General features: G+C 40.2%; 1 protein-coding gene across 15 annotated transcripts in view; it reads right to left on the minus strand.

The window, feature by feature from the left end:
* Window positions 1-9,935: 9,935 nt before the first annotated feature.
* The window catches only part of EPB41L3 (erythrocyte membrane protein band 4.1 like 3), a 94,544-nt gene continuing 86,644 nt past the window's right edge, over window positions 9,936-17,835 (minus strand). For 9 of the 15 annotated variants that reach the window (XM_031062260.1, XM_031062252.1, XM_031062265.1 and 6 more), the window contains 7 exons: window positions 16,289-16,411; window positions 15,389-15,778; window positions 14,213-14,344; window positions 13,681-13,779; window positions 12,618-12,698; window positions 12,238-12,354; window positions 9,936-11,004 (listed from right to left, as the gene is read on the minus strand). In XM_031062260.1, the coding sequence (XP_030918120.1) occupies window positions 12,244-12,354; window positions 12,618-12,698; window positions 13,681-13,779; window positions 14,213-14,344; window positions 15,389-15,778; window positions 16,289-16,411 (936 nt within the window). In that variant the 3' untranslated portion in view covers window positions 9,936-11,004; window positions 12,238-12,243. The remainder of the gene's footprint in view (window positions 11,005-12,237; window positions 12,355-12,617; window positions 12,699-13,680; window positions 13,780-14,212; window positions 14,345-15,388; window positions 15,779-16,288; window positions 16,412-17,835) is intronic. The other 6 variants (XM_031062264.1, XM_031062261.1, XM_031062257.1 and 3 more) reach the window with 4 other exon arrangements.

Here is a 17,835-nt window from a genome sequence, read left to right on the forward strand (position 1 = left end):
GGAATTTGCATACTTTAATTCTCACATTACACATTTCCATGTCTTCAGACAAAGTCTCCCAGCGAGATTTCCTCTCATATGTTGGAAGCGGTGCCTTCCCACTGCCACTGCCATGCTTAACTCACTTGTACTTGCATTGGAACAAAGATACAGAAAATAATATCAAATCAAAATGACAGGTTTCTCTGTCATTTGCTGAGGCTGATCTGAGAACTACCTGATAATTTTATTTCAAACATAAAGAGAAAGGAGAAGTAAAGGAATTGCTGTCAATGTTTTGGTTGCCCTATCATCTGCAAAAGCAAGGTCTTGACAAGCCATGCTGATGGCCAGCATAACACACAAAATGGACATGCGGAGGAAGCTTTCTCTGAATGACAGCAGATCACTGTTGTGAAGTGGATAGGTATGTCTTTCCCAGTGAAGCAAAAATACAAACTGTCTGAGGAAAGGTACTGACCTTCTTTTCACCTTGGCTGTGCTGGAGCTAGGCACATTCTTCTTACTGTTGAAGTCAACTTCATGTGAATTTGAGAGGTATGCCTGTTTCTACACACCAAATGACTGAGTTCAGTCTAAAAGTTCCTATTAAGGATATTAAAGAAAATATTCAACTTATTCTGCACCAGCCATGAGATTAATTATACCTTAATATTTGCAATGGGATATAATGAACACAGACTGAAAATTGTTTTCTGATGGCAATAATACTAACACACGCTGCATTTGTAAGCTTCTGCTCATCAGCCACAGCAGCAGGGTATAAAGAACTATGAATTTGTAAGGAATAATTGTAGGAAAATATATATAGACATATTGCAGCTATCATTTGATAAAAATAAAAATAGAAAATAGTAGAGGAGGATGTTATATTTTATAGGCTTCAACTTCTTTTTAGGCAGATATTCCATGTTTTTCTGTTCTGCTAGCAAAAAGATTACTCAGTCATATCCAGAAAAGGGACTGGGGCCCAGTACATGGGTGTTGATAAGGTGGAAAGATCCTAGCCCTGACTGCCATCATAGCAGGCTCTGAGCAGGCTGCAGGTATTGGCTGACAAGTGAGTTGGCATGAGGGAAGTTTCTCTGCCCCCTTACATGGATATGGATGCCTATGAAAATTTCTGTCATCAAGGTAGTAGGGATATTGTATTTGTAGGTTGAATACAAAAGACTTGGTAAGGTCACATCTTCAGGTCTTGCGACTTGCGTTGCTGTTTTTCTACCAGGAAGATGAAAATAAAGCTCAACAGGAAGTGTGGCTGTGATTTCATCCCAGAGAAAATGACCGAGATAAAGCTGAAAACTTTGTTAGAAGAAGGATGAGAGCCAAGGGGTCCGTAATTCATAACAGTGAGAAACACTGCAGAACACCTGGGAGGGATACAGGAAGCAGAACCAGGAGAGGCAGGTTTTTCCCCTGTGCAGTTCTAGATTAGTTACAGCGTAACTGGGCAGGAAAGACTGGCCAGGAGACTGCTGAAAACCTGCTAGAAAAGGCATCACTAGATCCAAAAGGCACCATCAGATCCTGTGCTCTCAGTACTCTCAAATACCACATCTTCTGAGGACAATGGCTTGCCCTGTCAGAAGAAAAGCCTGCATGGGATTATGACTTCTATCCATCAGTGTATTCCCAAGAGAATCAAGAGGGAAATTCTGCTGTCTTCACTTATTTTTTCTTCCTCTGGGAGAGAAATGGATGCAGAGACATCTATATTAGCAGGTCTTAGATACTACTGTTGTCCTAAAAGATCATTATTTCTCTCTTCACCAGCAAAACAGTGCAAGAGGTGGGTGAGTTTTAATTGTTGGTGCCAACACAGCGTGCATCAATTTTGACAAAAGCTTTACTAATTGACTTATAACAAATCTATTTGCCAGAGTAGCTGAGCACACAAGGCTACTTTGACCAAGCAGATAATTTCAGGTGAACATCATTATCAAATTATGTACAGCTGAAATCAGATCACTTGGGAGTCTCAGCAATAGCTGCTTTGCATAGTTTCATGTAGGTGCAGAGGTATTACTGGTTTAGTGTTGAAATACTTCAATCTTGTTCACACAATTTATAGTTTCATGCCTCTTTATGAGGGGGAAAATACAAATGCAAATATTTCTGCATAATGAAATCCCTTGAAATTTTTGCTCATGGCTGAGCCATCAGCACAGCAACTGTGCAGGCATTGGATATAGACTCTATTCCCTAGTTATTCCCTGGCACACATTAAAAATATCATCAAATAACAATGCAGCTGTTGGTATCTAAAGACATGATTAGAGATACAGTTTAGTATTATATAAAGCTGAGGACATGCTGTGGAATTTAACAATGTTATAGGGATGGCCTTTTCAGTTCTTATCTCTCTTCATCAAGGTCTTCAACTAATAGCATGTAAAGGTGAAATATACCTGTTTCAGGTGGTGGATGGATATTAGTCTATCATTATTTTTACTCCTTTTGGACACAGCAATGCTAGTAAATTATGACTGAGAGTACATTTTACAGGATACATGCTAACAGAAGAGATATGTTGTCTTGTATATCTGAACTTTTTGTTACGCCTGTGGTACATTTTGTTTGATTAATTTTTTACCAAGCATCACTTAAACAAATCGGTTGTGTAACCTTTACAGAAGTTGTGCATTAGCACTGTCTGCCTTACCTCACTTTCCTGAACAAAAACCTCAAGAGTTTTACAAAACCCATATAGCTATTGGTTGTTCTGAATCACCATCTGCTGCAACACTACTCCCCTATTTTACTTGCACATACCTGTAGGTTTTCTTTCTTCCACATGATTGTTCTGAGTAGCCACAAGATTTTTCTTCCCCTTTGCCACCGTTGTTTTTGCCTTAAAGAAGTACAAAATTAGAGCTGTAGACACATTATAGAGTTTGACATGATAGCAAAGATTTTTACTGAAACTTGGGCATAAGATGCAGCTTTCTTGATCCTGAACTATTACCAATTACCTTGTCTTTAGTCACATCATCTTCCCCCGGCTCAAAAATAAGTTCCATCATACATACTGAAGGAATTGATTTTGCCACCATAACACGTCAACAATCCTGATGCTTTTAATGGAATTTTGAAAAGGCTGTTGGTGGGATCTTTTCACATCACTGTGAAAGCAGGTTTTTAGTTTTGGCCAAATTAGTTTTCTTTTGACAAAAAAACCCCAAAAAACCACAACAACCCATTCCAAACCACTAGAGCACTGGGGTTTGGCCTGCCAAGATGGCTTCCTTGGCACTGCAGGCTTAACTGTCAATAGGAGATTAACATACTTCACTGGAGAAACTGGAATCAGCTTCCCACATTGTACAAATATTTCTGGAAAAACAAGGACATATAATGATAAAATTTCGGTAGGTAGCCAGTTGGGCGTACTGTTGTCTCAACATCCATTAGCTTTAATTGCTGGGGTGATTTATGTACTTCATGACACAGATGGAACATGCAGGGTGCCAGCCAAGGTTTCTGTCACCCACAAGGCTATGGCAGAGCCTGTGCTTTGCCTGCCTTTCTTCTGCTATGCCATCTTCCTCCTGCAGCATTAAATGCACTAAGGAGAGCTTAGTAGCATGACTGGTGTTGATGCATCATTACAGTGCAAATGCGCCGACACATAGTCAGTGAGCTGATACCTGACTTGCTCAGCCTGTGTCACAGCAGCCTGGCTTGTGTGGATCAGAACATTTCACTGCATTCCTAAGGTTTATGAAGGGTCATGTGTACCAGAATGGGAGGAAACAGCCCCATTCCTCAGCCCTTGCTCTGAGCAGATCTGGTAGAATCCAGCTCCAGTTCAGACTACAATGCTGGGCCCCAGTGAAGACGCCCCTTTGGTCATGGGCATTTTTATCAGTGGAAATAAAAGTGGCAGTTTATTCCAGAGCAGTTTATTTATCAATATAGCAATGATGTTACCTCTTTATTCTCATACACTAACAAATATCACATTTCCTGGGGGGAGGTCCATTTTGCCTTCACACAGAAGTTCTAATGTGGTAACAGACATGACAGAGCTGTTTCTACTAAACAGTGCTGCAGCTGTAAATATACATAAATTGCTTGAAGAGAAGCAATACTAACCCTTTCAATTAGTTAGACAGAAATATGGCCTGGCTGAATCCACATTCCTGGGCAAGATCACAGCAAGGCAGTGTAAAGGAAGACTGGATGCATGCCATGAGCTCCAAAGATCTCCACAGAAAAGTGGAGTGAAACAAGGAGGTCCTTTGCTAAAAGACTGGATAGAGAGTCAGAAGGACTTAAGTGAGCACAGAGGAGGACAGGATTGAGACAGAGAAGTGTGGAATGTGTCTACAGAGAGGGCAAGTCATGGGGGACAACAGAAAGGCACTGGTTCTGAGCCTGAGCCTGAGCCTGAGCCTGAGCCTGTGAGAAGAGCTGCTGTGCTATCTCTTGTGGGGGAGAACAGGCTGGCCTCCAGAGTGGGACAGAGCAGTTCTAGATAATATTGACAACATGACCCTAGATGTAATATTGAGAGTTGGGGGGGCCAAAGCAGACCATGTGAGGAACTAAAAATTTAGGAAATAAAATTGTGGTAACACACATGACACACTGTGAGGAGAAAGATCCCTTGAGATGCAATCATGAGGATGTGTTGAGGCTGTCAGGAGTTGAAGTAGACAAAATACTTCTATGGCTGTGAAAAGGGCAGGTTGAAAGTGAAGAGGAAGTAGATAGGCTCGTAATAGTCATCCTGCTTGTTAATTCTGCGTGTTAATTATGCTCTCCTTGGAAGGTATGGGCAGGAGCCCATGCAGAAAGAAGTAGAAGCAATAGGCAGCACACAGATTGCCTTACTGGGAGGTGGAATTTATTTAAATAGAGGAGTGTAGTTTAATATTGTTAGAGAAAAGAATGTTTACTGTACTGAAGGCAAACTACAGCGTTTCCATCATGCATGCTTTTCAGTGACAGGTCAGAAAGAGGAATAGAGAAAGTAGGGATGGGGTTTGAAAGGTCTGAAAGCAGATGACAACTCATCAAAGCTAATGGACCAGAAAACATGAAAGGTCCAAGTGTCAATGTGAGGGAAAATGAGCAAATGTTGAAAGAGATCAGATGAAGGTTGAAGAGGGAGAAAGTGGTTATAAAAAAATATCAGAGAGTGGTGCTTGATAAAATCACTCATAGGAAAGATATCAGGGATGAGAAGAATGAACCAAGACTGAAATTTGTAGAGAGCTATGAAAGCAAAGAAATATGCACTTAAGGATTGGATGTATCAGTGTTGTAGGAGTTGAAGTGGTTATGGATGGGTTGGGAAGACTGCAGGACAGACAATTAGCAAGACTTTAAAGAAGGTTGATAGGTGTGATAAGAAGCAACAGCAAAATTAATAGAAAGAGAAGCATCAGATTCAGTTTGCTTAAAAGCTGGGAGAAAAGTTGGAAGAAGAAAAGATGCAGAGAGAAGCCTGACAGATCAAACACAGGTGGGTTAAGTTGGAAAATATGAAAGTAAGCAAGAAGGGACAAAAAGAGTTTAAAATAACTGGGAAGTGGTGGGATAACTATTGCAGGCTGTCTTCCCAGAGTAAGCAGATGTGTCCTCATTACAAGAACCATATCACGCAAGTATTCAAGTCAGTCTTTTATTTGTGTGATATCAGGCCACATGTTGCAGTGGTTTGTTGTTCCCTTTTTGTAGAATATGTCAAAAAGTACCTGTACTGACATCTCATCTGATTGCAGGAAAAAAAATTGTTCCATGTCAATCACCAGATGGCCTTTTAAATAGAAAGAAAGAAACAACAAAAATATATTGTTTAATGGATACTCAAGGATGACTTCATCAAAATATTCTTAGAACAAATAATGTTCTGTGAAAATGTGTGGGTCTGTTAGTCCAGTAGCTTAGGATTTAGGAGCTCTAAAGATGAGTGGTTAAATTGTCACCACCTCTGTGGCTATATAAAATCATTCACATCTATCTAAGTTGTATATTGATTGGAGATTGGAGTGCAGGAATATAAATGCCTTTAGAAGCCTTCATATGCCAAATGCATCAACTGTTTGGCCAGAAAACCAGGATGTCTGAGAAATAGCCTCCTAAATCCACTGAGAAAGGACGTCTGGGCTAGAAACACCCTTGATTTAAGGAAACATTGTATTAGCTGGATTTTTCCAGCTAATACTGGAAAAGGCTTTGAAAGTTCTTAATTATTTACTTTGTATACTCAGATATATTGCTTTGTTTCTTTGCATTTTTGTACAATTTATGATACACCCTTCCCTAAGCCCTTTAATATGCTTTGTCTAATCGTGTATCTTTTACACTGTAGCCACCCAGGATTTTCCACCCAATAACACCTGGCCAGTACTTTACCTGTGCACTGTAAGGCAAGGCTTGTGTGCAAACACACCCTCTGGGCTGTAATTCAGGCAGCTTGACAGCTGCACACGTTCTGGGATCTGCTTTTTTGCAGCTCCTATTAGTTGACATTGCCCAAGCTTTGGTTATGCTCAGAAGTTAAGAGTCATGATACACCTCACCACAGCAGACAGCAAAGATACTTTTAGAAAATGGAAAAGAAATGCCTAGCCAACTCTGGACAAAAAAAACCCCACCCCACCCAAGAATAAAAAGTTTGTAATTTAAGTTCTGTACTAGAGGAAGGAGAGCTGGTAGAGATAAAATCTAATGTATTTAAAAAGGAAAACAATTTCCAGTGTCAGAACTCTTTCTCATTTTTCTTTTCCCTTTTATGTCACTGTGGTCATGCTCAAAGACAGGCCATTAATTGTACTTACAGTGAGTGATGGTCATTTCAGCTGCAAGGGTGAGGTCACTGATTTATGGAGGTTATAGCTGAATTTGGGAACATGAGATAATGGAAGAAAGTTGACTGACTTTTTTTGTGTAATTTGAGAACACTGGTTTCCCTTTAAACAAGGATTTTTGAAATTCTGCTCCAGGAGCCCTTACAGGAACCATTAGTTCCAGCTGAGGAGCAACAATGACGTTGAATAGGAGTCAGAAAAAAGGGTGGAGGTGGAAACAAAAGGCATAAACCAGATTAATGTACACTCTAAACAGGGGCTAACATTATTCTAAGGTAATGAAATAATCTGGTTACAGTTAGTGAACACAGAAATGTATGGAAAATATTTTTATAGAAAAACTAGTAACAATATGCCCCATTTTTTATCTATATGTAAATCCTTGAGATGGAACTACAAGATGTATAAATACTAATAGTAATTTTAAGTATGACTGAATTTTAATTAGGAAGGCTGGTATTGTCAAGCACTGGAGCAGCCATGGGCAGACTTTGCTGATGCGGCATAACGTTAGTGACAAAAGGCACAGAAACCCACTATTGGCAGTGTAAGATTGATATAGCCTTTAGAATCTATAGATTTAAGAAAAGTGCTTATTTTTCTTTCTTTAAAAATAACATAAGAAATTGAGTTAGTGTTTCTCAAAGGCATCCACTTGTCCACCCATAGTCCATCCACAGTACTTCAAACCACCACTGTACCTTGGGATCTATATAGGACTGCAGGAGATCTCAGCATTGCCTCAGGCATGTCACCAACCTTCAGTGGGAAACATTATTAAAAAAAATGATTTGATTCCTAGTTCTGAAGAATCTCGACCATTATTGCTCTGGTATAAAAAAGGGCAATGTATTTCTTTATCTCGTTCTCAATTCCTGTGAAGATGTAAAGGTGAAACTTGTAAATGGGTTTTCTGATCTGAACTGACAGAACTCTTCTGGTGTAAGGAAAACCTGCAGCAAGACTTACCAGTGTGATTGCCAAACTGAAGCCTCAACTCAATGTCCAATTTATATGCCATGAAGAACTATTTATCAGGAGCTATCATTTTTGCAGATACAAATTGTTGTACAGATGAAGCACATCATCTTACCAACTGCCTAAATCTTCTTTGGGAAGAAATAAGGCTAAGCTGTTAAACCCTTGCTTTGATCTAGTATATGGATTTAGAAGCTCATCAAATGTTTTTATATTTGCTTGAGCACAGAAACACCATTACTTGCCATTTGTGATGAGACAGCCTTAAAAAACTTCAGGGGCATAAATTTTAAGGAAATCCAAGCAGCCTTAAAAAATGTCAGGGTGATGTATTCACTCTTTCTGTATGTGTAATGGTCACTATTGCTGTGGTCACTGGCTATGCCCATTCTTGCCTGGTGTGCAAAGCCCTTACCACAATGGCTCAGAGTAGTCAGTTCTCTCGGGATTGAAGCTGGGATTCCAGTTGTAGCAAGTAAGGCTGCCTCCAGTGCTGGTGTCTGTGTTGGCAATGCTGCCCACAAGTAACACACTGATGGTTTGTTTTCCAGGCTGGTTTATGTTGAGAAGCCAGACAAAGACCAACAACAAATGAGAAGAGACGGAGACAAAAGATGGTTGGTAGAAACAGGCAGGTGCTCTTTATTTCACGTGGCACAGCATTAGGCAGACAACCCAAGAAACAGTTTCTAACAAAAACCAAAGCTATAACTTCCAGGAACCATGCCCCAAACAAGGGTCTACTACCAACAGTGGCACTGAGATGTCCTTGCCTGTCCACTCTCATCTCCTCATAGCTTATATGCGCTTAGGCGGTATCGTAGTGGTGAGTGTCCTTTCCAAGGAGACTACCTACAATGCAATATCTTTAGACAGCATACATACTGTGCAGGATCACCAGAGTACAATCTCCTCAAGCCATGCTAAAATACAATGCTAACTCTGGAGAGAAGGCTGCGTGATGGCCTCGTGTCTCTCTGAGGTAATACAATGCTGTTTCCTAGCTGACAACATGAGGGGCACCTGAAGGAGGATCGGTATGGCTTCAGAGACTATTTTTGAACTCCTGATGCAGTAGCGAGGACCTGGTGTGCCACCGGCCAAGACAGGGTGAGGACCTCCTCCAGCCCTGACCCCAGCTGGGCACCAGCAGCACCAGAGAGCTGAGCCTCCTGTCACTCAGGGGGATGGGAACAGAGATGGTCTTGGGGTGGGAGGAGGAGGAGGAGAGGGCCATCAAAGATCAAAACAGACCGTCAGCTTTGCTCGGTCATTAGGCGAGAGGTAACAATGACGGTGGGGCAGGGAGGGGTTACATCGTTAGCGCTCCAGATTTAAAGGCATGAAGAATGGCTGGTGGAAGGAAGATGTTTTGGAGACTAAGGGCAAAGCTTTAAAAGCCTCGGGATATTACTTTTAATTATTATCTACAGGTTATTCTCTCTATATATACTATTTTTCTTTCTAAATTATGAAAATAAACATTTATTAACAAGTCACTGGGTCAAATCCTGCTCTCCACTGAAGGCAAATCCATTGACTTCAATGGGAGGGAGCCCCGTGTAAACAACGAAGGGCAATTTGGCCCTTTATGTCCTGAAAAGTCTGCTTGTACCCATTGCCTTTCAATCCTGCAAGGAAATATAGATTGAAGGGTGAACCAATCCTTACAAATTTCTCTTAAACTACCAGGGGAGTGTCAGTGAGATGTGGCAAAGGAGCAAAAAAAAAAAGAAAGGAACCAATAAGTAATACTGCTTTAAAGAGACTTTTATCCATGTTTCAGAGCCAAAGTACAAAAAGAGAGCGGATCTGGATCAAGCGTTACTGGCCTTTACTTTCTAAGCAACAACAAAATTCCTCATTTAGCTTCAGTGAAATGTTACACAACCAGAGAAAACAGAAGGAACCAAACAGTCCTTTTCCTTTGCAAACATCATATGCCCAAAGGTGAACACTGTCATCCCTTTGGATTCTCCACTAACTCCCACTGCCTGCACAGTGCAGTGTCAGCCACTGAAGACAAAACACATCTACTGTGCACATGAGTGAAACCTGTGGTGTCTTACAAACATAACATTTTGATGTTTTGAATACTAAAGACCACTAGGTGCTTTTAGACACAGAACAATACAATTTCAGATGCATTTACCACTTTTATTTCACTATGCAGAAACATACATTCACCATGTGTTGTGATGCAGCTGACAGTGTAATGGATGCTATCCCTTCCGTGGGTATTAGAGCTGGACACTAGCGAGTTTTCAGTGGACGTTCTGTACAGGTTAAGGCTTGACTCAGAACTAGATAGTAAATGCTGACCAGATTCTCAAACAGATTTTTTTTTCCTCTGAGAACAAAAGGGAAATCAATAGAAAACCATCACAGTTATTTCAGATTAATAATTTTCTAAAGCTGCAAACTAAGTAAAATACAGATTGTTTTTTCCTCCAAAATAACTACATATAATTTACAAGGTTAGGATCTGTGAAGGGTGACTGGAAGCTGACTCTGAACAATGCTGACAAAAATCATTAAAGTTAATATACTAAAATCATTACTACCTCATAAGGTATTCAGTCAGGTATACAAAGCACACTTTGTAAGCATTTATATGTTTTGATAAGAGTAAAGATTCATCATCGTTTATCGGGCAATAATAAAACCAGATGAAACAAATATAAGATTCAAGTTGTTTACTGAATAAACTCTGTTATTGGCACATCTAATGTGTGGTAAAACATTATACACAGTACCTATACAGCTTCTAGCATTTTCGGGGTAATCTTCATTTACAATATCCGTAAACAAAAGGCTTGCCACCTAACAAATTTTAATTTGTTTAGACTTTCAGAAACTGTGAAAGGCATGAACTGTTTATGTGTTACATGAGATCACTGTTTATATTATTTATGAACGTGCAGGTAAAGCTGAAAACTTAGACATTTTAAGAAAATTAAAAATGCTGCTTTTCTGTAATTTTATTGTTGCTTCATGCAATATTGTTTAACTGCTGCTGATTCAGATTGCTTTCTATGGGAAGGTATCTCTGCCAGTTTCTTTATTAACGGTCAAGATCAATTCTTCTGTACTGAAATTTTCCATAGACAGATACAAGTCAGTCAGGTTGGAACTGAGACTCCGTATAGGTTCTCGTATTCCTACTGGTATGTATGTCTGGATTCATATGCATTCTAGGTTATTCCTGCAGAAAAGAGAACTGAGTTAATTATTCAAAGCAACTACTCTCTTGCAAAAGAGATTTTGTCAATTTGTTCATACAAGAAAAGCTGTTTGAAAATGGCATATCCCACTATAAGCAACTTGGACCAAATCCAAAGTCCACTGACGCCAATAGAAAGAATTAGTGACATCAATAGACTTTTAAGCAAGCCACATTGAGCTGTCTCTGAAACAATTAGCAGAATACCACAAGAATCACAGCTACTCACTCCTTAGTGACTGGTTCCATCTTCCAAATAAATAACTGACACTGAAATTCAGTTTTCTTTAGGATCTGTATATCCAAAAGCAAGAGAGCCAAAGAGCTTCAAAAGGTGCTGTGCATTATACTCTGTTACTTACACCAAGTGCTAGGGAATACATATTGTTTTAAGAATAAAATGCTGCTATCGATTCAACAAATCTGACAAGCAGCTTTTTCTTCCCCTTCTGCATACAGCATTCAAAGCAATTTGTGCAATGGTGCTGGCATTAAGAGCTTTGGCATAGCAGGTTAGTATGCATGACATGTTTCTGCACACAGAATAAATATAGGAATATTGAGACGTCTGTTTAGCCAGCCACTATTGGAGAGCATGCCTTTGCTGAGGAAAAGCTAGACGCAAGGAAAGCTGCATTATCATCTCATCCTGATAAACAATGCTGCTTTAAAACATTAAATGTTCTTTCAAGTACAGGAAAGCCAAGACACCCAAATACTGACAAACTAATTCACTGCGTTTAAAAGCAAGTTGGACCACATCTTTGCAAGTTGGGAATTGAAGCATAACTTTCAACATATCTGCACAAGACATTTAAAAAGCAGCTGTAGGTTTTTTCCCTTGGCATTTTTAAACAAAAATGCACACCTTTAAGAACAAATTGTTTTTGTTCTTAAATGACACAAAAGCGGACAACAGATTTTTTATGACTTCAGAAGTAGAAAATTAGACTATAAACAAAGCATGGACAATGAAGACTTTTCAGAGAGCCAACGAAAGCAAATGAGTAGTTTCTCTTTCTCCAGCTGGCACTGTTTAATGAAGGCAGATGTCTAGAGCTAAATGGTTTACTTTCAAATATCAGAACTGATAACCAGCAACTTGAAAATGCCAGTGAGAGAAAGTGAAGAGTTAAAGGTGAAATATGGTAGGAAAACAACATCTGCAACATGCCAGCCCAGTAAATGCCTAGGAAAATCATCTGGTCCTCTTACCTGTGGTCAATCCTCCCCATCTTCTGGTGTGATTTCTGTCTCTTTATGTACCACTACTTTGGTCACTGACATGTCAGGGTGCTGCTCTTTGGCTTCTTTAATTGCCTGAGCCAGCGCCTATCCCAAGGAAACCACAGAAGGGCAAAAACAAAAAGGAGGTGGAACATGCATGATCAATAGCAAGGTGGAGAGATTCATGACATATTACACAATTTACAAATGAGGAAAATGATTAAAGTATGAAATATACCATCACTGATTTAACTACTATTCCAGTTTAATATAAGGCATGCCAGTATGGATATCTCTCAAAGCAATGTTTAGAAATGTTCTCTTTTTCAGTCTTCAGGGTAGCCTTTTTAGCAGTTTGTAGATTTTACCTGATCATGATCGATATCTGCATCTCCTGTGATGACTATCCGTTTTTCAATTCTCGTCTCTGAGATGCCTCCTTTCACAGTCTAGATGGGAGGGACAAAAATGCATGTCAGTAACTCACTTTAGAGTGCTGCCACTCATCCCCAGAATGATCAGTGCAGGAACCCTCTCATGATGGACCAAAACAGCTCAAAGAGGGGACAACCTGGACTGCAAGCTTGAATGCTCTGAATGGACTAATGACCTCCAGATGTCCTTCCAACAAAGGTAATTTTATAATTTGAGTTAATGTGCACATGCATCAAGAGAGATGCTTGTATGTTAAAAACGGCAAACTTTTCCCATGAAAAACAGAATGGGAATAGAGACAGCCCCATATTCAGACCTATATAAGTCCAACTGCTTGCTTCAGAATGGCTTATGGGGTGGAATGGCCTTTGTATGGTTCATCTCCTAATGGGGGAACTTCACTGCAGAAAGATGAAATCCTGTTCTCAGTGAATACTGGTAGGGGAGCTGTCACAGCACTTAGAGAGTTCCTATTTAGGGAGGAACTGTTATTTAAATGCTACCTTAGAATCTGGAAGACACAGCATGGTTTGTCTGTGCAGATGAGCTTTTGGTCTGGCTGTGGGCAAGTTCCTCAGGGTACCACCCAGAAACACAGACAAGGTGTTGGAGCTGACTGAATGTCCTGTTATGGCTACAGGATATGGATTCACTATGTGCTTTCAACACTGTGCAGTGCTAATCTCAGGGCTGAAAGGCATAGTCATGTCAATGGAGCCTCATGTTCAGACAAGTTATTCCTTCCAGGCTATCATATGATGCCAATGTGGTTATACTCTTTCCAGTTCCAGGTTGCATTTGCAGCTAAATACAATGTTTCTGTACAACAAGGTTTTGTGTTTGCATAGACATACCTTAAGGGTTTAGGATTCATGTCAAGTCATTTTGTCAAGAGAATAACAGAACGTGTTCCCTTTCTGAAATAAATCATAGAGCCAAAGCTAAGATAGCATACACCCTGGTGAAAAAGGAGCTCCCTGTTTTCTGAGGACTCACTTTGGTGATATGTGTAGTAGTTGTAGTGCTGGTGGTTTCAGATGTGATCGTTTGTGCACTCATCAATACACCTGGTTCAGAGTCAGCACCACAATCCACCTAGAAACCAGAAGAGAAAAGCAGTTACCAAAGAAATGATCCTGAGCACAGGAAATCAAGAACTGGACTGTTAAACTTCCCTATTTCTACCATTCTTCATAAAGTGAGTATCTTATGGTATAGAAAAACTGCTATTAGGGCAACCATGTGTGAGTATTTCTCTGTGTATCTGAAGGCTGTCCTTCCCCTCTGGAAGCACAGATAAGAAGATGACACTTTTAAATCTGCAGTTTCATCAATGTTCTGGAAAGGCCCTACACCAGGATGAGAGAGTGACCCTCAGGTAAGTTATTCTCATGTACATCCTCCTCATACTAATATTTAATACTTGGACAACTTAGAAAAGTTTACACTAAAACATACACTTAAAGATGGGTAAAGAAATGGGTTTCTCAAAGGCACATTAAATTAGACCTTTTGCAGAATTTCTTACCTGAGAAGACTCATATGTAATGGTTTTTGTTTCTGTATGGACTACTGGCACTTCCTTTGTTGAAATTTCAAGGGTTTCCCCACCAGCGGGAACACTGCTGAAACTTATAGTCTCAGTCTTCACAACTGGTGACTGCATGAACAAAAAAAGAAGGAATTGGAACATTTAGCAGAGGTTATGGATTTCTCAGAACAATTTTTTTTTTGTTTGGGGCAAAGAAAGAAGAGCTAAAAAATGATCTGCATAAAAAAAAAAAGATAAAATTCTCTTAATTACTGTGGTACAGTCACGTATATAATGCTGGCAATATTTAGCACTTCCCTGGATTTTACGAAAACAAAGTCCAAAATTCTCTAAATGCTACTAGAGGCAATGGTCACAACTTGAAAAACAGGAGGTTCCCTGAGAACATCAGGGAACACTTTTTCACTGTAAGAGTGACTGAACACTGTCACAGGTTGCCCAAGTGTTCATTCCCAACACTGTGGAATGTTCTTCCTTGAAGATACTCAGAAGAAGCTCTCTGGACATGTTCTTGAGCAGCAACTCACTCTGGATGTTCCTGTCTGATCAGAGGACTGGAGTAGATGACCTCCAGAGGGTCCTTGCAGCCTGAACTGTTCTGAGAATCTGTGATTCTGCATTTTCTTAGAATGACAAGAGAATGAATTCTGTCCAGGCTTAGTCTTTTTATCTCTGGGGAGAAACCCTGCACAAAACAGCTCTTGAAATTCTACTAACGGGGCTAAAATAAGGAACCTGGTCTGTTTAAGACACAGTACACTCATTCATAATTGCATCAAGCATGGAAAAAACAATCTGTTTCCTGTCTTTGGGGACACGTGAACTTTGCCAACCTCGATGGACTTTCCCAAACAGAATGCCAGCTGATCTTGTTATCTGTTGAATAAAATGCCATGAAATTTGGTATTTTTCTGTAGCATGAAAAGCAGTTACAAGTAAAACATGCATGGCATTTTGCTAATGATGGAAACGAGCAGCAAGCCTTGCAGGTGACATGCAAGGAGGAAATAAGAGGAGAAAAAACCTGCTCTCTGTAAAAGTACAATCATACAAGCTGGGCACACTTTACTTTCAATGACAGGAATTAACTTAGCCTACTATTGCCTACATTCACAATTCAGCACAGACATGACCAATTTAACAACAAGTTACCTCAAAATGAGGTTTTCTTTCCAAAGACTCTGAAAGTTGGACTGTTGTTCTGTGCTCCTCCGCCTGCTCACACGAAGCAGCGGCAGCGACTCCTTCCTGTTTGGTTAGGGCTTTCCCAGCCTCTCTTTTTTCCTCCTTGGCCCCCTCAGTCCCAGCAGAGCCCTCCTTCCCTTTCACGCCGGCAGCCACCGCCGACACTGCCTCAGCCTGGGCATCCAGCGTAAGTCCGGCCACTTTAGCAGGATCCCCGCCTGCATGCACCTCCATCCCATGTCTCTCCTTGACAACTACAGTCTCCTGTACAACCTTCTGCACTGTATCCTGATCCGGCTGAACTGCTTGCTTCATGTCACTGGAAGTTATCTCCTGAGACGTCGTCGTGTCTATTCTCTGCAGGAAAGGAGGAAAAAAACCCTCAGCATCAGAAGCAGACAACACTTTTTTGCAGTAGCACCCAAGCTTAATGTACTGTGAACATAAATTTAAAAAAAATGGGCATTATATTTTGCCAAGTTATTTCTCCCACACTGCATGGATTTTTGTCAGGATGTTATCAGTATAGTGGAATTGGAAAACAAAGCAAGAAGCAAAATTTTTAAAAGTGAAGAGAAATTTTGATCTCGGTGTTCTCATTGGTATTGTGTGAGTTTTACAAAGGCAAAATACAGCACCCCACAAAATGACCAAAATAAAATGAAATAAAAGAAAAGTTGGTTGTAGCCTTTTTTTTCCTCCTTTTTGTTGAAGCTTCTGTTGTGGTCCATTGAATGAAAAGAAAACACACATGAATACATGCATTAGTTGTACAGTTCCGTATTGTGCAAAAAACCACAAAATAAGAGAAAAGCAAAAGTAATTGGTGCATGGTTATGACATCGATGGAGGGAATCAAGCAGCCACCTGAGCCCAGGTATGGGAAGTAGAAGTAACCCCTCCTATGAACTCAGTTGGTTTTCTGGCAGACTCTATTAAAGTGAAGATATCTGAACCATCCAAGGTTTTTTCACTGGTGGACTGTTTAGTCTAAATAGACAAAGAAATGTAGAGTCATACACAGATAAAAGAGAGACTCATATGCACATTCATATTAATTGCCAAAACCAGAGGCAGAGAAGAAGGAAAAGGAGAGAAGGTTGCAGGGGCACGGAGAGGTTGGAAACAGGAAAAGAATGGGAAAATAAATCAGAGCGAATTCATAATGGCTGTAGTAAGCAATAGTTACAAAGCATAGTTGTTAGCATTGGCGTTTTGCTGGTTCAAGCAAACCTTTTTTTTTTCCTTTTATTAACAAGCCACAGCAGCAATACTGAATTTCAGTACATAAACCAGAAAGGTTGAAAGCCTTATATAATGTCTGCTTCAGACTGTGAGACGGATTCAAAGTATGAGAGAAAAAAAATAAGCCAGGTTGGCTGCTGTCAACATAAAGCCAGGCAGCAAGAGAACCAAAAGCTAGGGTGGTGTGAAGGGATTGCCTAAAAGAAGTCATGCTTTTATCTTTAAATCGTGGCGTGAAGTCAAAGCCACTTGTTACCACTACTCTTGATGCAGACGACTCAGTAACATAGTGAGCAGTAGCAATGGTAAATGGCTGTTCTCTGGAATATCTCCACTCAGACAGGCTCTTATCTGTCCGGGCAAATGCCCCTGCTTTTACAGCTTCTCCGCCAGGATGCTTTTCTGCTTTGCCAAGCTGTACGCTTTCCAGTGTACCAAGTAACTGCAAATCCTGGTCCATCCTTAGTGTCTTTTTCAAATTCTCCTCTTCAGGACTTTGCAACTGAGATTCTGCTTCCTTTATGGGTGTCAGAGAGTCAGACAGCTTTCTTCTTGTGCTCTGCACATCAGATCCCCGCCTGGCTTTCTCATCAGTGACAGGCTTGAGGACTTCATACTTGGCCACTATTGGAACGATTTTCACAGATTCTTGAACTTCCCTTTCCAGTTTTTGCAAAGTTTCTCCTGAAGGCTGTACCGCTTTCTCGCCCTCTTTAGCTTTACTTGTCATGGTTACAATTTTCCCAGATACGGTATCATAGGACTTTCCTAGGGTGAACATTTTCTGCTTATTCTCCTCATTGGATTGTATTTCACTTTCCAAGTCCTCAAAGCTCTGCATTAGAATGGTACTGGATTTTAATATCTCAGGTGGAAAGGCAGTTTTACTGCTCACAGTCACTACTTTGTATGCCAGATTTTTTTCCGATTCACCATCAACTACCTCAGAGGGTATTTTGTCTATAATAACCCAATCCTCAGTGCCCTATATTTGAGATATAAAAGCTAAATTAGAATATCTGCAGGTTTATCTGTACTTCACGAGAACTAAATTATGAAGACTTTTAAGAAATCACGTTGCTTCTTCTCAAAGCATATATTAACTTCTAGCATTGTACCTCTTAGAGCAGTTATCAAGCAAATAAACAGAATCACCTTAGGCAAAATAT

The sequence above is a fragment of the Geospiza fortis genome, unplaced genomic scaffold, assembly GCF_000277835.1.
Source record: "Geospiza fortis unplaced genomic scaffold, GeoFor_1.0 scaffold471, whole genome shotgun sequence".
In the NCBI taxonomy this organism is placed as follows: Eukaryota; Metazoa; Chordata; class Aves; order Passeriformes; family Thraupidae; genus Geospiza; species Geospiza fortis.